Below are 19,897 nucleotides of genomic sequence, written 5' to 3' on the forward strand. Positions count from 1 at the left end.
TATGGTCTCCAGGTTCTGACCCCATCCTAAGAGACCCACAGGCTGCTGCCAGGCCCTCCACCCCTCAAGTCAGTTCCTGATCCCCCTGCTCTGTGAGGAAAAGACTTTCCTCCAGGAATACTATTTCCTCTTTCTGGAAATGTGGGAGGAAGTACCATTCATTTCCTCTGTCTTCTCCTTCAAATATGTTCTCTTGTCCTCAGTCTCTCTGGGTCTTTCTCTTTCCTTCTCACCCCATCCTACATCCCCTCTCTCCTCCCTTCTCTCTCCCCTCCATCTTGCCTTGCCCGTCCCCGCTTTCCTCACTGTTCCCTAACATCTCTTCCCGGAGCAGGAATGGGAAGAGAGGCCACAACCCAGGCACTTGATTTCCCCCATGCCCCCTCCAAAACACCTCCTTCAGGCCACTGCTCAGGGACCCCAAAGAAGCCTTTGCAATTGTTGTCAGGCTCATACCCCGATTTGTGCCGTGGGCTAGGTGGGGGGTGGAGGAGAACATCTGCAGCTCAACCCAGCCCTGAACCCACCACCGGGCCACCCCTCCCTGCCTCACAGGCCCCGGAACATGTGGACAGGCAGGCTGGCTGTCCTTCCAGTCCTATCCTCCACCAGGGGCCCCCTAGATCCAGACAAAACACCAGGCAGATGCAGGGGAGCACCAGAAATGCTGTTTATTTCTCTGCCGCCCCCAGGCTGCCTGGCCTCTCTGGAGGGGCAGGCTACAGATGCATACCTGGAGAGGAAGACAGGGCAGGTGTCCAGGGTGGAGGGGCACACTGAAGGAGGAAGGGTGAGGAGATGAAGGACATTCTGGACACTCCAGTCCTGTCTGAGATGAGGGCAGAGCCTCCCAAGCCCCCAAGTCATCAGAGAACGCCAAAGGTCAGCAGGAGCTCAAGCAGGTCAGAGAGCCTCAAAGCCACGCCAGCCACTTCCGCTACATCCTAGTCTCCTGTGTCCTGTCTGCTTCAGCCTACCTCCCTGCCAAGCCCCAAGCCCCAAGCCCCACCCATAGCCTTCGGCAGTTTGTCAGTCCCAGTGCCCAGAATTCCATCAGTGAGTCCCCCCCACCCCGCTTGGTTAGGGCGCCGCCCTGTCAGCACGCTGCCCCGAGAAGGGAGCATGGGCATTGTGGTTAGCAGCAATTAGCACCGTAGACGGTGAGTTACGGGATCAAATTCTGTCCTAGTCACTAGCTTTGAGCAAGTCTAGAAGTTGGGGCAGTGAGTGTTCCAGAAGAGATGAGAAAGGGAGGTAGGAAGATGGGAAGTCCCCGATGCAGGCTTCGAGAGTTGCCGAGCCCAGACCCCTGCAGCACTTGTAAGGGACGGCTGCAGAGTCAGGGGCAGGAGTCAGCGAGGCCTTGGGCCTCCCCCAGCCCAGCCTGGGTGGGGGTGGGGCTAGAAGGCAGTGAAGAAGAGGAGGAGGAGGCTCTGGCCCAGCAGAAGCAGCCCTGGGGGCTGCTTCTCAGAGACCCCTCCTCCTGCTGCTGCAGCCTCGGGGCCCCCAGTACGGCTGAGGTAGATGATGACGACGTTGTCCTCAGGACCCGACGGCTGCACCTCATTGTCAACCGTGTAGCAGCCCTTACCCTCGGCCGCTTTGCCATGGAACCTGCGCCCCAGTGCATCCTCGCCACCCTCGCCTGGTGTGGCCAGTGCCACGTTCACCGAGCCCTCCGCACTGCCCAGCTCGTTGGTGGCCAGGCAGCTATAGGTGCCCTCCTCCAGCTTGCCGAAGTCGGGGATGAGCAGGCTGCCATTGGCAAAGGCCTGAAAGCGCGGCCGGCTGCTGGCTGCCAGGACACCGGGCAGAGCATGCCCATCGGCACCCACGTTGGGGCTGGCAATCTCCACGGTGCCGCCGGGCGTCTGGATGTGCCAGTGAACCTGGGGGGCTGGCTGCCCGTCCACGTCGCAGTGGAGCGCCAGCACGAAGCCAGGACGCAGCTCGGCGCCGTCCTGGCTGGGCTGGTAAGTGAGCTGCACCGAGGGTGCTGAGCAAGGCAGCGGCAGCAGGCGGTTCAGCCGTGTGCCCTTGAGCACGTGGGGTGAAGTGCAGGTGATGTTATCCTGCTCTGGGATGGACACAGCAGTGGTCAGGGCCCACGTCTTGAACCACACGATGCCACAGGTACAGTCGAAGGGGTTATCGTTGATCTGCAGGTGGGACAGCGCGGTGAGCGGCGCGAAGGTGCCCTCTGCCAGTGTGTGCAAGCGGTTGTGATTGAGCTGCAGTGAGCGCAGGGCGCGAAGGCTACGGAAGGCGTCGCGCGGGATGAAGGTCAGCTCGTTGCTATCCATCTTGAGCAGCTGGAGGGCGCTGAGGTTGTTCAGATCGCTCCAGGCAAAGTCAGAGATGAGGTTGTGGCTGAGGTCCAGGCTCTTGAGTTGGCCCAGAGGGGCCAGGGCACCAGCGGCCACCCTGCGGATCTCATTGTGCGCCAGCCACAGCGACTGCAGCAGGGGCACCTCCCTGAAGGCGCCCTCTGGTAAGCTCGGCAGCCGGTTGGCCGACAGGCTTAACGTGGTCACGTTGGCCGGGAAGCCGGGTGGCACGGCCTCCAGGTCACGGTAGGCACAGTCGGCGATCTGGAAGCCGTACTTTTCCCCACAGTCGCAGGACTCGGGACAGGCCTGCACCAGGCCCACAAGGACCACCCAGCACAGCAGACGCAGCTCCTGCATCCTACCTCCTGCAGAGAAGGACATGCCACCAAGGTGACCCCGAGGACACACAGAAGGCACTCATCCCTCTCAGCACCCTGACCCAGAGCTCTTCCCCATCAGAAGGACCTGCCAGCATCTTCCAGCTAAGACCCAATACCACCTAGCCCACCACCCCCATTCTATAGGAGGGGAAACTGAGGCCCAAAGAAGGTCCAGGACTTGCCCGAGGTCATGCAGTCAGGAGCAGGTGAAGACCGGACGGAAGAGGACCCCAGCTCCTTCTCTGAGCAGAGAGCTCTCCCTGCATCGGCCAGCTCCGAGCTGACTTTATGGCTTGAGATCTGTTTTCCAGCCACCTCCTCCCCCCAGCACTTGGCAGAACCTCCCTCCTGCCCTCCCACATCCTGGCCGCAGTCCCTCCCACTAGAGCCCCCCATAGGTATGCTTTGCCCCGGCCTAGACAAGGACCCTTGTGCAATGCACACCACCCCCATCCGCCCCACCCACCGCTCTCCCGTTCCTACCGGCCCGTGACCACAGCAGACACCAGACCCTTTCTACAGAATCACACCCTTGGCCTATTCGGTTCAAACTACGCCAGGCAGCTGCCTAAATAAACCCCTGCCAGGACCTCTCAGCTGGCTTGGGTGAGGCCAGTGGCTCAACCCAAATACTGCTGAGATTTCCAGGGCTGCGGTTATTAGAGGGACTGAGGCCCCCTGGACAGATCCAAGCAAGGGATTGTCCCAAGCACCCCAAACCAACAGGAAAGTGCCCAGGGGAGCCCAGCCCCTGTGCCCGGCAGGCTGCCCTCTCCTCCCACTGGCCCTTGGAGCCCTCTTCCAGCTGGCTTACCTTCAAACTACTCTTTCTTAGTCAAGCAGAGCCTCTTCTAAGATGGGACCAAAAAAGCAACAAAGGAAGAGTTAGCCCTGGACGGTCTGCAGGGCCAAGGGAAGATGAAGATGCTGGAGGACGGGGCAGCCTGGTCCCTGCCCCACCTTCAGTCTGCACACCTGGGCCTGCCCTTTCCTTATCCGAACGGGGTGCCTGAGACCGTCTGCTGAGAGGAGGCTGCAGGAAGGAAGCCCAGGCAGCCCGTATACTTCCTCCTTCCAGCAAAACAACTGCTTCTCTGCAGCAACAAGGACCCGTGTTTCATAAGTGACACCAGAAACTTGAGGGGGAAAAGATGCCAAATTTTTTGATTTTTTTTTTCTCTCTCTCACTCACTTTTAGCAGCTTCAACTTCCTTAAAGACACAGCACTAGCTGGACAAGACCCAAGAAAAGATGTGGCCAGAAGGATTTTTATGGGGGGAAGGGTGAGAAACTGAATCCCGTGGAAGGTGGGAGACTTCTAACCTCACTTTGAACAAGAAATAAATGCGCGGGGGTGGGGGGCACTCTCCAAGCTGAGACTGTGTGAGGGGTTGTGTGTACACTTGTGTGTGCATGTCTGAGTGTGGGTGTGATACCTCTATGTGCAGATGAGTTTGTATGTGTGTTTGTGTGGATGTGGGTGTGAGACCATGTATGGGTGAATCTGTGTGTTTGGAAATGTTTGGGTGTGTGTTTTTGTGTAGGTGTGAGGCTGAGTCTTTGTGTGTCTCTGTGTTTGTGTGGGTGTATGTGAGTCTGTCTGTATATTTGGGCGTGTGTGTGTGTGTGTGTGTGTGCATGTTTATGTGTAGAAGTGAGTGTGCATATCTGTGACTGTGTGTCTGTGTGGGTGGTGGGTGTGTTCCAGTGAAAAGCTGAGGCCAAAGTGTATAAAACACCCACGATGCTCCGAAGCCTCAGTAAGAAGCCAAAACGTTAGAGATGTTTTTGTAAGAAAACACATCCTCCTGGCCCGCCCGTGTCAGGCCTGCCTGCTGGCTCTGAGGCTGGGCTGCCCTAAACACATGTAATCCCGGAGGTCCCCAGGCTCCAAGGCTCCAGCCCTGGCTCCCCACTGGGCTGGAAGTGGTAGGCGGGAGGGAGGCAGGGGTGTGACTGGGCTCCAAGCGGGTAAAAGAAAGCTCCGGACAGGAACCAGCTGGGCTTCAGTTTCCAGACTGGGATTCTAAGACACTCAGGCTCACAGAGACAGTTCCATCACCCAGGACTACCCACCTGGCAGCCAGGTGAGGTTGAAGGACATTGCTCCTTTTGGAATAGTCTCTCTGTGGCCTCCCAAGTGCCTGAAACCCCACCTTAGGTGCCGCCTGTCTGGGTACGCAGCGTCTCTCCCTGGGCTCTGCTGTCCCAACACTAGCATCCTCCAGGGAGAGGATACTTGCGTCCAGTTCTTTGTTTTTTTAAATTTTATATTTTATACAGCAGGTTCTTATTAGTTACCCATTTTACACATATTAGTGTATATATGTCAATCCCAATCTCCCACTTCATCACACCACCACCGCCACCCTGCTTTCCCCCCTTGGTGTCCATACATTTGCTCTCTACATCCGTACCTCTATTTCTGCCCTGCAAACCGGTTCACCTGTACCATTTTTCTAGATTCCACATATGTGCATTAATGTACGATATTTATTTTTCTCTTTTTGACTTATTTCACTCTGTATGACGGTCTCTAACTCCATCCACGTCTCTACAAATGACCCAATTTCGTTCCTTTTTATTCCATTGTATATATGTACCACATCTTCTTTATCCATTCCTCTGTCGATGGGCATTTAGGTTGCTTCCACGACCTGGCTATTGTAAATAGTGTTGCAATGAACACTGGGGTGCATGTGTCTTTTTGAATTATGGTTTTCTCAGGGTATATGCCCAGTAGTGGGATTGCTGGGTCGTATGGTAATTCTATTTTTAGTTTTTTAAGGAACCTCCATACTGTTCTCCATAGTGGCTGTATCAATTTACATTCCCACCAGCAGTGCGAGAGGGTTCCCTGTTCTCCACACCCTCTCCACCATTTGTTGTTTGTAGATTTTCTGATGTGCATCCAGTTCTTGTTTCATGTGTATATATTGTATTTCTCTGACGTTAATAATAGCTTTTTTTTGAAAGCTTCATTCTATCTGCATTGCTGGTTTCTTCAAGTTGCATTTTTTTTTCTGTTAGCTTACTTATTTGGAACTGTCTTTCCTATTAGAGATTTTCTCAGTTAATTCACTTGACATAAGTTTATTCTCATGTGTTTAATGGGAGACCCCTCTACTAGAGAGGAAGCCTGTTCAAGGCAGACATCTTATCTTCCCTGTTGTTGTTAACCCCTGGCACAGAGAGGATGCTCAGTAAATACCCCTTGACTCAATGAATGGATGAGTTGCGTGGGCGTCAGCTGCCAGAAATGAAAGCACTTTGGAGGCCACCTTCTCCACCCCCTCATTTTACAGGTAAGGACCCTGGGCCCAGACCGGCTTCCTCAGAACAGGACATTTTAAGAATATTTCATACAATGTGGGAGACCCACCCTCTGTTGGGTGAGTGAGCACGTTACCAGACTTCCTGGGGGTCCTTTCACCCCCATTCCCCATCATCAAAGACCTTGATGGCAGCCCAACAGTAGGCTGCCCTTGGAATCCCATGCAGAGCAACCGGGGGTGGAGGCAGGGGGGAATGGGGTGGTGCTACGGCAGGAGCAGCAAGAGGGACCTGCCCACCCAGGCAGAGCTGAGTCTGCACACATTGGTCACTGACAGCTCTTCCCCATCTGCCCAGATCCCGTCACCTCCTGAGGGTAAAGTGTGCCCCACCTCTACCAAGAAGGACAATAGGACAAGGGCTGTCAGGGTCCAGTGGGCCTCTACCAAGAAGCATAGTGTCCTCCAAGGCGCTTCACAGTGGGCCACGCAGGGCCACTCCCTGCCAAGCCTGAGAAGCGGTGGTACAACTCCAAGGACTGGGCTTATCAACTCCTAGGCAGCACCCACCCCCGCCCCCACCCCTCGCTCTCCCTGCACCATCATCCCCTCATCGACTGAAAGTTCTTCCTGAAAAGCCCATCCCACAGGAGATAATGCGAGCAGGCAAGGACACAAACTGGAGGTCGGCTCCCCTTCCTCTTCCCAGCCGGGAGCTCCCTGTGGACCTGGAGATGGGGATCCTCGGTGAGTATGTGGATACCTTGACTGTCCCCAGATCACAGATGGAGGCCCAAAGGTCTAGGGCTAGAGAGCTTCTCTCAGACCCTAAAACCCCTCCACCATCCCTGGATCCTCAGCAGCCCTGCAACGGTGGAAGGGAGAATTAGGAGGTGGAGGAAAGGAGTCAGGTCTGGGAGCCCATCCTGCCAGCCCCATCCTGGCTCCTGTGGGCCTCAGGGTAGAGTGACCAACAGTCCCAGGATGCGGGGCTTTCAGTGTTAAAATCCAGACAGTCCCAGGCCAACTGGGACAGTTGATCACCGTAGCAGGGGAGGTGGTGCTCACTTCTTCCCACAGAGTTTTTCTTTCTGCTCCCCCTTCTCCAGCCCTCCGCAGGAGCCCAGCCCTTTCTCCTCCCGTTCCTCCTGCCTTCCCCTCCCACCAGGGCGGCCAATCCCTTTCCTGCTGCAGAGGCTCAGCCAGCCTGACTCCACCACCCCAAAGAGGCCTCACTCCAGCTGACCAGGGGGCCACGTCAGCTTTTCCTGGAAGGCAAAAAAAGATCCTGGAGAGAGAGAGAAAATAGAGTGAGAGGGACAGAGCCCAGCACAGAGGGAACTGGAGAGAAACCGAGAGACTGAGAAAAGGGAGACAGAGATGGGGGAAGAGAGAAAGAAAGCAATCACCGACAGCCAGGGTTAGACGTAAAGGTAGAGAAAGGTCGACACAGAAAAGGAGATGGAGAAAGAGGGTCTGCTGGGCCCTGAAATTGGCTCTGAGAAGAAGGAGACCGTTGGTGCTCAGATGTGTGGCCAGCCATGGTCGGGGGCTGTTGCCATCATGCGGAGAGGGCAGGTTGGTCTTGATTCCAACCCCACTTTCCCTCCACACAGCTTGCTGGAATAATTGGGAGGAAGCTCAGCGGCTCCCGGTGGGACTTGGTTAAGCCTGTGGGTCTCCCAGGAGGAAGAGTCTGGCCTGGGCCATTGAGAATACAGTTTCTCTGTCCTATGTGGGAGTCAGATGAGATGGTCTGATGTCCTTCAGCCCTGATGTTCTAGAATTTCTAATGCCTACCTTCACATGAGGAGTCTGCGTGCACTCGTGCGTTCACGCACAATCATTTCTGTTTGCATGCACGTGAGCCTGTGCTGATTTTCCATATGTGCTTGTTGGTACACGCACACTGCGGGTATGTGGGGATGGCTCGAGCGTCAGCGCGTTGTGTGGGCTCCTGAGGCTGTGGGTAGGGCCGGCAGGCCAGGCCCCATCTCCTCCCCTGCATCAGCCTCAGCCCAGAGGCCCCAGCCCAGGCAGAGCTGGCCTGGCCCCTGGCTGACCCTACCACGATGCCCTCAATCCCGTTTCCTTTCCCACCCTCCACCTTCCTCTCCACACACCCCTCCCCTTCGCTCAGGTGTGAGGGCCTCTCGGCTCTTCTCCAGTCTCAGTTCTTCAGAACTTGGAAACCAGGAGGTGCCTCTCTGATCTGCCCCTGGCTACTTGTCTGGCCCCATCTCCACCCCGCTAACTGTGTCCAGCCTCACGCATCACCTGCTCCCACGCTGGGGGCACTGCTCTCGTTCTTTTCTCAAACTGGACTCTGTAGGGCTCACTCCCTCTAGCCTATGGAGATTTTCAAATGCCAACTCCCCAGAGAGGCCTTCCCCAACCACCTTACATAATCAGCCTTTGTCACTCTGTCCCCTCACCCTGCTTTACTTGTCCCTCTTCCTTTTTTAATTTTTTTTGCCATGCCTCTCGGCTGGCAGGATCTTAGCTCCCCGACCAGGGTTTGAACCCGGGCCATGGCAGTGAAATCGCTGAGTCCTAACCACTGGACCGGCGGGGAATTCCCCGTCCCTCTTCCTAACACTTACCTCTGACATATCTGTGAGTGTAATTCTTGTCCATCTCCCCAGTCTGAATATGAGTTCCACGTGGGTGGGCACTTTGTTCTGTTCACTGCGATACCCCCAGTGCCTGCCAAAGGGTCAGCCACTTAGCAGGTGCTCGGTAAATAGTGTTGAATGAATGAATGAAGGAAAAGACCTCCAGTCTCCTAGCAGGAAGCCTCTGCCCCCCGGCCCTCCTCCACCTGCCCAGGGCCTCCCCAGCCCCTCCCTTCTGTGTGGCACTGCCCTCTCTGTCACTGGACACTCTCTAGCTGGCATTTCTGGTCCCTGCCTCCTAGTACCATCCTCACTGCCCTCTCCTGACCTTTCCCTTAGTTCGCAGGGGCCGTTTTCAGCAGCGGCGCTAACTGCGGCATATTTCATTGGAATTATTTTCTTTCTTCTGCCCGCCAATCCCACAGTTTCCAGAAATTCAGACCTCGGCCACACACCCAGGGCACATAGCAGATTTCCAGTTTTCAGCCCCACGCCTTCTCAAAGGCTAGGGGTGGGACTGGGGAGTGCTGTGAATGAGTGAGTCTTTGAATTAAGGTTCTAGACTGGGACCAGAGATATAAGGTCAGGATCCCAGTCCCTAGGTAGCGATGGTGCGCTGGAACAGGCCAAGGCCACTTGTTAGGGGTCAGCTTGAAAGGCCAGGATTAGATGCGGGTGTAGATTTAGAGGGTGGGGCGGAGGTAGGTTAACACCAGGTATGAAGCAGGGTTTGGGGTCTGAAATAGTAGCAATGGTCCCCATGCCTTGTTGGAAAGTGCAGTAGAGGCAGTTGGCAGAGGACTACAGAGTAATGCAAAGAGAAAAAAGGAGAAATAGGGAGACAAGGGCAGAGAGAGAAAAAGAAGAGAGAGGGGAGCAGGCAGGGAGGAGACATGAGAGAACAGGGGTGGGAAAGGAGGGGCCAGCCAGGAGGAGCATGGAGCATCTCACCTACAGCAGAAAGCCCTCAGGACACCTGCTTCTCATCAACAGGCCAGGCTGCAGCGAGGTTTCCATGCTATGCTGCTCCACACCAACCTGCAGAAAGAGGTTGCAGTCAGGGTTCTCCCAACCCTGAGGGGCTTCCTAGGGTGTACAAGTGGGGAGCACCAGCTGCAGATGGAGGGAGGAGAGGAACTCCAGCCAAGGCTGCTGGCCACGGGGAGGCAGGGTCACAGGGCCATGCTGACCTCGGTCCAAGGCCACCTCTCAGGGGAAGACAAGGAGACAGGAGGCCAGTCTGCCTAGGGAGGTGGCATTGGCTGCAAAGACCTCTGGGAGAGGGCCAGGCAGGACAGAATGCTGCACAGCATGGGGTGTAGGGGTTGAGAGAAGGGTGTGTGAGCTGGGGCTCAGGAAGACTTAAGGGAGGAACTGGGAACTTGAATACTTTTCATAACAAAGTAAAGAATGCGGGCTTCCCTAGTGGCGCAGTGGTTGAGAGTCCGCCTGCCCGATGCAGGGGACGCGGGTTCGTGCCCCTGTCCGGGAAGATCCCACATGCCGCGGAGCGGCTGGGCCCGTGAGCCACGGCCGCTGAGCCTGCGCGTCCGGAGCCTGTGCTCCGCAACGGGAGAGGCCACAACAGTGAGAGGCCCGCGAATATCAAATGGACAGAGAGGCTTAATACAAAATACTACAGTCCTCTGCCTCCCACCCTTCCCTCCCCCATCCATTCCCCAGAGGCAACAACTTGGGATGGTGTCTGTTTTTAGTTCTGCTGTGGTTACACATATTGGGCCTGCCCAGAACATTTGCAGGACCTGGGGCAAGGGTACATTTGGGGATGCACATAACATATGTCTAAATATTTAAAAGTTGTAAATCCTGCAAGCTACATAATATGTTCTATTCTCTTACCTTGACAAATGTTCCTTCATTACCACTTGAAGGCCAAGTTCAACTTTAGAATTCTTGTACTCCTTGGAGTCCCAGCCTAGAACTAGACAGGCAGGCAGAGGACACCCCACCTACAGCTGTCCTATTTCTCTTCCCACCCCAGGCTCCATCCTGTATCACGAGGGGCCCTAGGCATAGGGAAGTGAACACCGCAGCCCTCACACCCAAGCTCTGTCCACATTCCCTACCTCCCTCGAACTGACTCAGGCCTAGGGGTACACACACCCTGGTGTAGTTCTGCCTGGGAGGAGTGGTCATTGTGAAAAGATTTACAGAGGCCCTGGAAGCAGGCTCAGGCCATTTCATTTGGGCAGAGAATTCCATGGCCCCAGCTCCAGAAGTTGGGGTGTAGGATCTAGGTGGAAAAGTCCCCTTGAAAGGCATGTCTCAGGTAGGAATGCCAGATAAAATACAGGGCACCCAGTTAGACAACAATAATTTTTTAGTATAAGTGTGGACCCAATATTACATGGGACATACTTACACTGAAAAAAAAGCCTGGCACCGTAGGCTAGAGCCAGGGCCAAGCCCTCTAAAGCATGGGCGTCAGGGCCGGGGCCCCACTGCCTGGAATGAAGTGATATTGACCTGCATAAATCTAAATTATATGCATTAGAACACCTTGTCTTGATCCAGAAACTTTTAGACAATATCTATGACTCTTTGCTATGCGTTGAACTGTATTCCCTCCAGAAAGATATGTTGAAGTCCCCCAGTACCTCAGAATGTGATGTTTGGAAATAGGGTCTTTAAAGAGATAATCAATTTAAAATGAAGGCATTAAGGTGGGCCCTAATCCAATAAAATTGGCATCCTTATTCAAAAAAGGGACACAGAGGGAACACCATGTAAAGACACAAGGGAGGATGCCTTGTGAAGGTGAAGGCAGATATCAGAGTGATGCATCTACAAGCCAAGAAGCCCCAAAGGTTACCAGCAAACCCCAGAAGCTAGGAGCCATAGAGCAGGTGTTCCCTCACAGTCTCGGAGGAACCAGCCCTGCCGACACCTTGGTCTCAGACTTCCAGTCTCTAGCACTGTGAGACAGTAAACTTCTGTTGTTTAAGCCACCTGGGTTTTGGTGCTTTGTTGTGACAGCCTTAGGAAAGGAATACACTGTTCTATGGAAAATCACGTTTTAGCTCACTTATATGCTCCCATTCTTCTCTCCCCCATTCCTCCTGAGTTTTGCTAGTTAAAATAGTTTTGGTTCTTGTGTTGGCTGCCTTTGCGCTCTAAACACTACGCCTTCCTTGCTGCTCCATAGAGTGGAGACACCGTCTAATGCCTTCCCACTATATAAAATGAGAAATTTACCGCTCCTATCTCTCCCCTTCCCCTCCCCCCATTCATCTGCCTCTCAACCTGTCTGTAATAGTCTTACATTTTAAAAGATGATAATATTTAAATGCTGTTTTGAAATCATGACAGTTGCATTTTGTCCTTAGATTGGCTTTAAAAGTTAAAAAAATCAATAAACCGATATTACTATGAGTATAGTCCTCTGCTGAGAGAAGGAATATGTACCCAAGGATTATATTTCCTTCCCTTCCGATCCAGTGTCGTGATGCCCAGGCCACTCAAAGGGTGGCTAAGAATGCATCAAGGTCACATGTATTCAATTTCCTTAGGCTCCATCAACTACTCGAAGGCTTGCCATATTTTCATTTGCTTTATATTTGGGTGATGGCTGTTTTGTACAGCTTTTGATTTTCCTGGAGTTTCTAATTGCTTTCTTTATTCTTATTGTCAAAAGAATAATGTGCCTTCACCAGATTCTAAAAATGACCCAGCTTTGTATACGTCTCCTTGTGCTGACGTTGCCTCATATTAAAAGCCCCTACTTTCCTAATGCCTCGCTTTATTGACATACGAGCTTCTTCTGTTTATTTTTGCTTTTCAAGCAGCTGGAAGCCCTTTGAAACCCTGAAGACTTGTCAGTTATAGATCCCAGAATAAGGCTGGGCTTGAGAGGGCATCTCATCAAACAGCCCATTTGAAGCTTCATGCTCCACCCCGATACTCCAACATAAAGTTCCCTCTGGAACACCATCAATGCTAGGGAACTTTCTATTCCAAGGAGGCCCATCGCTTTGGAGAATTTTGAGGGTCCCCTTCTTGGAAGAACTCCAACCATCATTAGTGTTTTCTGGAGCCCTTTGCCCAGTCCCAGCTCAGTGACTGCCCTCAGGAAATGCCTGGTCTCTTGGTTTATCTTTGTCTTCCCCCTTCATGATGGTCTCACACGAGAGAAACCTAACTGTCCACCCGGGAAAATGAGAGCTCTTCACTGGCTCTTCTCCCTACCACTTCCCATTGGGCACTTTGGTCTTTTAGCCCATGAGACCTCCCTCCCAAGCAGGATGGCTGGTTGGGGGTGGGAAGGGGGCAGAGGGGAGATGGAGGGCACCTCGATTCACCAGCTCCTCTTTAAGGTGTGTGAGCCATTAGGCTGAGGGTTACCCCAAATGCCAGGGTGGGGACATTGTAGTCAGAGGCAGGCAACACCTACACTTGAAACCCTATCTTTTACAGGCTGTTCCTCTGATGATTCTAGAGAAGAATCCTCCAGTTTAGGGCTGGAAAGGCATTTGAAAAAAATTAATTAATTATACCCCTGTTTTTAACCTTTTTTTTTTCCTACTTGAAAAAAATTAATTAATTACACCCCTGTTTTTAACCTTTTTTTTTCTACTTGAGGCAGGGATTACCAATGATTTTTGATTATTACCAAAAATCATATCTACCATTCTGTATCTACCATGTGCCAGACCCTACAAACCATCTCCTTGCAACCACACAAAAGGTAGGTATTCTTTTTTTTTTTGCGGTACGCGGGCCTCTCACTGTTGTGGCCTCTCCCCTTGCGGAGCACAGGCTCCGGACGCGCAGGCTCAGTGGCCATGGCTCACGGGCCAAACCGCTCCGCGGCATGTGGGATCTTCCCGGACCGGGTCACGAACCCGTGTCTCCTGCATCCGCAGGTGGACTCTCAACCACTGCACCGCCAGGGAAGCCCCAAAAGGTAGGTCATTTTATTGCCCATTCTAGAGAAGGGACCACTGAGGCTGAGGTTAAGGAATTTGTCAATGTCCCCTTGCTTAGGAAATAAGGGGACCAGAGTTCAAACCCACCTCTGTCTGGTTCTCAAGGAGCCCAACAGGCTGGATTGGTTGTGGCTTCAGCAGGAAAGGGGAGGATAAAAGACATGAAGGTGGAATTTGACCACAATGTCAAGCCCCCAGAGGGCCAGTGGGAGGAAGGGAGCCAGACCCAGTCTGCCTGTTGGCTTTTCTCTTGTGGATACCTAGGAGCCGGTGAAGAAGCTTGGATGTGAGCGCTACAGGATAAGAGCTGGGATTTATGAATTCAGCATCTGGTGCAGATGAGATAGATTAGAAAGGGGGAGAGAAGGGGGAGGGGCGTACAGGGGGAGTTGTTAGAAGGCTGTGTCAATCGCCCAGAGAAGAAGCAGTAGGAAGGCGGGAGCAGTGAAGTGGGCAGGGGTGAGAGATGGTGAGGAAAAGACCAAATGGGCCACAAGTTGGACCTGGGGTGAGCAAAGGGGCTTTCCCTGGGCTGGCAGAGAGGGCAGTCACTGTTTCTGGGCGAGGTTCACAAAGGGATGGTGAGAGGGAGCAACTTAAGCAGTCCAGAGACCCTCATTCATTCATTCCACTCTATCTCTTGGGATCCTGTGATAAGACAGCAGTGAGCCAGCTTCTGGGGACAGAGAGCAGGCGATGAGGTTGACAGCAGGCTGCCTTCATGGAGCTTAGGGATGCCTCTGAGAGAGAACTTTCTGAACAAGAGTTCTCTGCTCCCCTCCCCCATCCCTTCATTTACTCTGAGAATTTTCAGGGCTGGGGGTGTGAGCTTCTGGGGGAAGGGAGAGTCTGGCTGATTCCCCTTCCTGCTCTTCCCCAGCCACAAGCTGACTCTTTACCCAAAATATGCTCCAAGTCACGTACATTCTCCAGGGCCCTTTCCACACCTGTCCCATTCTCCAGTTTCACTGGGGGACTTTTCTTTATGTTTTCTTTTTGTCTCAGTTCCATTCGAGGCAGTTGTGAATGTCCATCAAAATGACTGCTGTAAAATGTTAAAGTAATGAAGTAGCACTATTCATCTATTAAAATGGCTGAAAAAGGAACATTGTTTAAAACTCTAAAATTATCAGGTGCTAGCTGGGATGCAGAGCAACTCGTACATTTCTGGGGGAATGCAAAATGGTACAGCCGGTTTGGAAAACAATATGGGAGTTTATATTTACTGTACAACCTATCAATTCTACTCTTAGGTTTACTCAAGAAAAATAAAAATACATGTTCATACAAAAACCTGCATACATATGTTTAAAATAGCATCATCCCCAAACTGAAACAACACGAATGTCCATCAGCTAGTGAATGAATTAAAAGAAACATCAGGGGTATATCCGTAATACGGAGTACTTCCAAGCAATAAAAAGGATTGAACAACTGATACACACAACATGGATGAATCTCAGAAGGATTATGCTGAATGACAAACAGGATGACCAACTTTTTAGAAAGACAATCCAAGACAGCGATGCCATGCCAGACCAAAAAAAGAAAAAAAATTCATAATAATATAATATGTAATAAATAGACACAGATGAGCTATTACTTTTTAAATTTTACTATACAAATATAAAAATAGGTGCTTATTTGAAATTATGTATCATTCTGTATTGTTTACTTTCTGCTACATAAATGCTATTATTTAAACAAAACAATTAATAATAGCAATTAGTGGTAATTAATAGTAGAATTAATTGACATATGTATGAGAAAAAAATAATATTTTCATACTCTTTCTATCCTCTGATACAGCAATTTATTCTAACTTTTAAACTCTATTATATATTTAAATTTTATAGACTAGGGACTTCCCTGGTGGTGCAGTGGTTAAGAATCCGTCTGCCAATGCAGGGGATACGGGTTCGAGCCCTGGTCCGGGAAGATCCCACATGCTGCGGAGCAACTAAGCATGTGCGCCACAACTACTGAGCCTGTGCTGTAGAGCCCACGAGCCACAACTGCTGAAGCCTGTGTGCCTAGAGCTCATGCTCCACAACAAGAGAAGCCATCACAATGAGAAGCCCATGCTCCGCAACTAGAGAGTACCCCGCACGCAGCCACGAAGACCCAACGCAGCAAAAATAAATAAATTTATTTTTAAAAATTTTATAGACTAATTATTGTATATTCTTAAGATACATACATGTAACACTTCTAAAAAGGAATATATAAATGCAATAGTATCAGTTAAACAGATATTACCTATATTTAATAAAAAGTAATGACATATTTCCTTCTATCCCATGCTATGGTGGCATAATTTTACTCTTTCAGCTTTCTTTTCCAGTAACACCTCTCTGAATTGCCTGCAGCCTTTATGACATCATTCTTTTCCTTTATGTAGTGGTAAAATGGAATAGAGACAAATGTACACTTTGACCTGCAGCTCTGCTTTTATCAAGCCCGCACTACACTGGTTCCTAGTGTCAGCTCAATGTGATGACATCGTGCTAGACAGCCTCTCAAGAAAAGTGTTTGAGACTGGAATACTTAGGATTTAACTTATTAGCATCAGCAGATTTTTAGACTTGTAGGAATTAATCTCCACCACTCCAAAAATGCCCATGCTCTTTGAATGTACAGGCTCGTTTTGGGAGACTAGCTGTTTGTCAATCAGGTCCTTTGTGTCCATAAATTCCTCCTGTAAGCTCTCCATGTCTAAAATGTCCATCATTTTAAAGCATCTTGAAGCACATCAAATGTCATTGCAAGTTAAACCTCATTTCTCAGGAAAAATGGTTTTAAAGCACAGAGGCAATTTGAACTTGTGAAATTGAACTTGGATTTCAAATAAGTGACAGCAAAGGAATCGAGAAAGTCTTCTTCAACTTGGCTGTCCTTTACTGATGATAATTTTTTGAGTTCTGAAGCAGTCTTACTTCCAAGAAATGAGTCATTTTTTTCACTGGATGAGTTTTTGTCCAACCTACACCTGAATGGAACTAGTCAGGTGCCCTCAGTTCATCCTTTTCTGCAGCCTCTTCAAAGATCATCAAACAATTTTGGAGAAATGGCATGTAGACTTCCATTTCACAGTAACCCCTTTCTCCATTCTCATGCTCAATGTAATTTTTTTCTTTTTTTTGGCCAAGCCAAGTGGCTTATGGGATCTCAGTTCCCCGACCAGAGCTTGAACCTGGGCCGTGGCAGTGAAAGCCCAGAATCCTAACCACTAGGCAACCAGGGAACTCCCTCTCAATGTACTTCTAAGTTAGAGAAGGACATCCTTCTGGTCCCACACTTGGAAAGTATTATTTTAGAGCAAGCCAATGTTTTTTTTGCGGTACATGGGCCTGTTACTGTTGTGGCCTCTCCCGTTGCGGAGCACAGGCTCCGGATGCGCAGGCTCAGCGGCCATGGCTCACGGGCCCAGCCGCTCCGCGGCATGTGGGATCTTCCCGGACTGGGGCACGAACCCGTGTCCCCTGCATCAGCAGGCAGACTCTCAACCACTGCGCCACCAAGGAAGCCCGCAAGCCAATGATTTAACGCCTATTCTATAAGACATCTTGTAAGCATATGTCTAAGGAGGCTATCTCCTTCTGCTTCTATAAATTAAAAATGTCATTAAGTGCTTCTTCATGCTTTCAGGAGATGGAAAAATGACCTAAAATTTCATTATGAAAATCTCAATATCATAGGTAAGCAAATCAGATCTCTTTTTAGCAGTGTTATGTAAAAGGTGTGCAGGACATTTAGCTGGTAAGATTTTTAAATTTTTCTTTGGTGAGAAATTTTTCTTTGGTTCATAGACTGAATGGAATTTTCCAACATTTACATTTGCACCGTTTGCCAATATGCAGACAGATGAACAAAGTTAGCATTTGGGTAAGATAACAATCTTTTGTTTCATATAATCTGTGATTTCTCTAAGATCTTCAGAGAAACCCAGAAAACACTTTAAAACTCTATCTTTCAACTCAAAATACTTTGGAGCTTGGGAGAACCTGTTTTGGTTGCCATGTTCAGCGCACTGCTTGATACGCTACAGAATGTGTGCTTGTTGGAACAGCTTACAGAATCAGTTCTGCCCTGCAAAGGGCCGACACATCTGTTAAGCAAAATTTCCCGGGCTTCCCTGGTGGTGCAGTGGTTGAGAGTCCGCCTGCCGATGCAGGGGACTCGGGTTCGTGCCCCCGTCTGGGAAGATCCCACATGCCGCGGAGCGGCTGGGCCCGTGAGCCATGGCCGCTGAACCTGCGCCTCCGGAGCCTGTGCTCCACAATGGGAGAGGCCACAACAGTGAGAGGCCCGCGTACCGCAAAAAAAAAAAAAAAAAAAATTTCCCCATTTGTTTCCCCAAAGGACATTTTCGTCACAGCCTCCGAATCAGGAAATGTAACTTTACTTAGTTTCACAAGGCAATCGAGAAAACAATACAATAATCAGAGTTCATTTGTGTGATGTGCCCAGTCTAATTCGGTGGCTGCTGTGTTCACTTGAGCATTAGTGTCTTTTGGGATATGAAAAGTCTTGATTGATTTAGAAGTACCTGTCTCATCCCAGACTTGTAAACAGATCCCTCCCTCCCCAGCCAGGCTGCTGCACTCAGTCTGTAAGGTACCCCCCATCGCAAGGACCACAGAAGATCATCTCTTGGAACAAAACAAGAGTGTGTCATCTCCCCAGACTAGAGCTGGGTTTCAGGGTGACTTTCCTAGACTGATGCACAGCTGGTCAACTGTGTAGCTGGAAAGGCAGGAGGTGATGCTGTAATCAGTGTAGCTGCTTCTGGGCCTTACACGTGACGGAGAGAAGAGGGTTTCACTAACATAGTATCCTCAGTTCTCTGCGTGGGGGAGGTGGGCAGGGAGAGTGAACAGACGCAGCTACTGGAATGCAGCCCACATTCATGGCAGAGGGAGCACGTCGGGTGCACAGATCAGTTGCACCTTTGTCATCAGTTACCCGTGGACAGGCCTCTCTCTGCTCCATTCAGCTGCTCCTCCCCTACCATCCCACTGGGGAACAAGAAGATGCTCTGTCAGAGTGAGTTGGACTAGGCAGAGGTCAGCTGTTTGGAAACAGGCTAGGCCGCCAGACTACAGGTTAGCTACAAGTGAGGTCAGTGGGAGGAGAAAAGTAAACGCCAGCCTGCGGGCTGATCACAGAGAGCCCGCACCAGATGACGAGGAAATATCTCTTGCTGTTAATAATTACATTGTCTCTAGCTGTTCTAGGAACAGCTCAGAGAAGGAATAATCAGCTAAAATGGATTTAAATGATTTTTTTTCATTTAAATCGTCTCATTTAAATCAAGTAAAGGGGAGAGAAAAATCCATCAAAATTAACATCAGAGCATAAAAATGCATGGAGATGGGTGTTTGCAAAACCTCTCCATGGGGAAAACCAGCGATTGGGGATGTTTAGTGACTAGGGACATTCATGTGTGCTCAAATTGCTTTGGACAAATATACTTTTTTGCCACAGCGGAATGCTGGTTCAGTTGGACAATGTCATTTTTCCATGCCTCTCAGAGTTACAGACACCAAGGAGCTGGTGGAGATGTGGGATTTGTCAGAGGACAGATATGGGATCCAGAAATAGTCCAGAGCCAGTCAAGAGAGAAGAAAAGATAAACAAGGCCTGACAAAGCCACCAAGGGAATGGGGACTTGCCTTAGCAGCAGCTCTGGGGGAAGGGTGAACAGACTTTAGCCTACGGGGCTTTGTCAAGAGCAGCTGAGGCTAACAGACCAGCTTCCTGCCTCAGGCACTAGGTTGGGCCAGGCTGCTCCTGAAACACACATGTGCAATCTAGTTGCAAGAAGTTGGAGATGGTAAACATGGAGAAAGCAAGGCAAAGGTGACAGGGAACTCAAGTAAGTGGCAAAAATGTTTGCATCTCTAGCTATTGTTTTGGCTTTACTTGAGACTGTCATCATTAACCGTGTGACTCCATTGTTGTCACCCAGTCACTGTCTCCTGCAGGAGCAAGGACTTTAGAGATCTTCTTCCAAACGATGTAGCTCTTTTAAGTAACAAAATTTCCCACTCTGTGACTACGCATATTTCCAAGGTAGAGGATGTGTTTCCAGATCTCTGGTAGTTACAGCTGTGAACGGGCAGAATCTAGCTTCTAGGGAAAAGAAGGACGAGGGACCAGGCGCCAGGTCTCCCAGCCTCCTTCTCTGTCTCCTGAGTTGAGCAACTGTTTGTTCATTCATTCATTCATTCATTCATCCATTCAGGAAACACATATTTACTACATCATGTTTCAAGAGCAGTCTAAGTTCTTGGAAAGAAAAGTAAGGGGACTATTCCTTCTGCCCTTAAGGAGTATACCTTCCAGGTTTCT

The 19,897-nt window shown here is 50.5% G+C and overlaps 1 protein-coding gene across 1 annotated transcript; it reads right to left on the reverse strand.

Annotated features, from left to right (window-relative positions):
• Positions 1 to 648: 648 nt before the first annotated feature.
• Positions 649 to 3,800, reverse strand: ISLR (immunoglobulin superfamily containing leucine rich repeat). Its single transcript, XM_022580008.3, has 2 exons — positions 3,525 to 3,800; positions 649 to 2,695 (listed from the first exon to the last, which is right to left on the reverse strand). The coding sequence occupies exon 2, from the start codon at positions 2,685 to 2,687 to the stop codon at positions 1,401 to 1,403; it is 1,287 nt and encodes a 428-aa protein (XP_022435716.1). The 5' UTR covers positions 2,688 to 2,695; positions 3,525 to 3,800; the 3' UTR covers positions 649 to 1,400.
• Positions 3,801 to 19,897: the final 16,097 nt, after the last annotated feature.

Source organism: Delphinapterus leucas, chromosome 2, assembly GCF_059928025.1.
Source record: "Delphinapterus leucas isolate spDelLeu-1000000601 "Yukka" chromosome 2, BTC_Dleu_Yukka2, whole genome shotgun sequence".
Taxonomy (NCBI): domain Eukaryota; kingdom Metazoa; phylum Chordata; class Mammalia; order Artiodactyla; family Monodontidae; genus Delphinapterus; species Delphinapterus leucas.

Excerpts from the sequence above, each read along its gene's own strand:
- ISLR (XM_022580008.3), bottom strand. The coding sequence starts at position 2,687 with ATGCAGGAGCTGCGTCTGCTGTGCTGGGTGGTCCTTGTGGGCCTGGTG.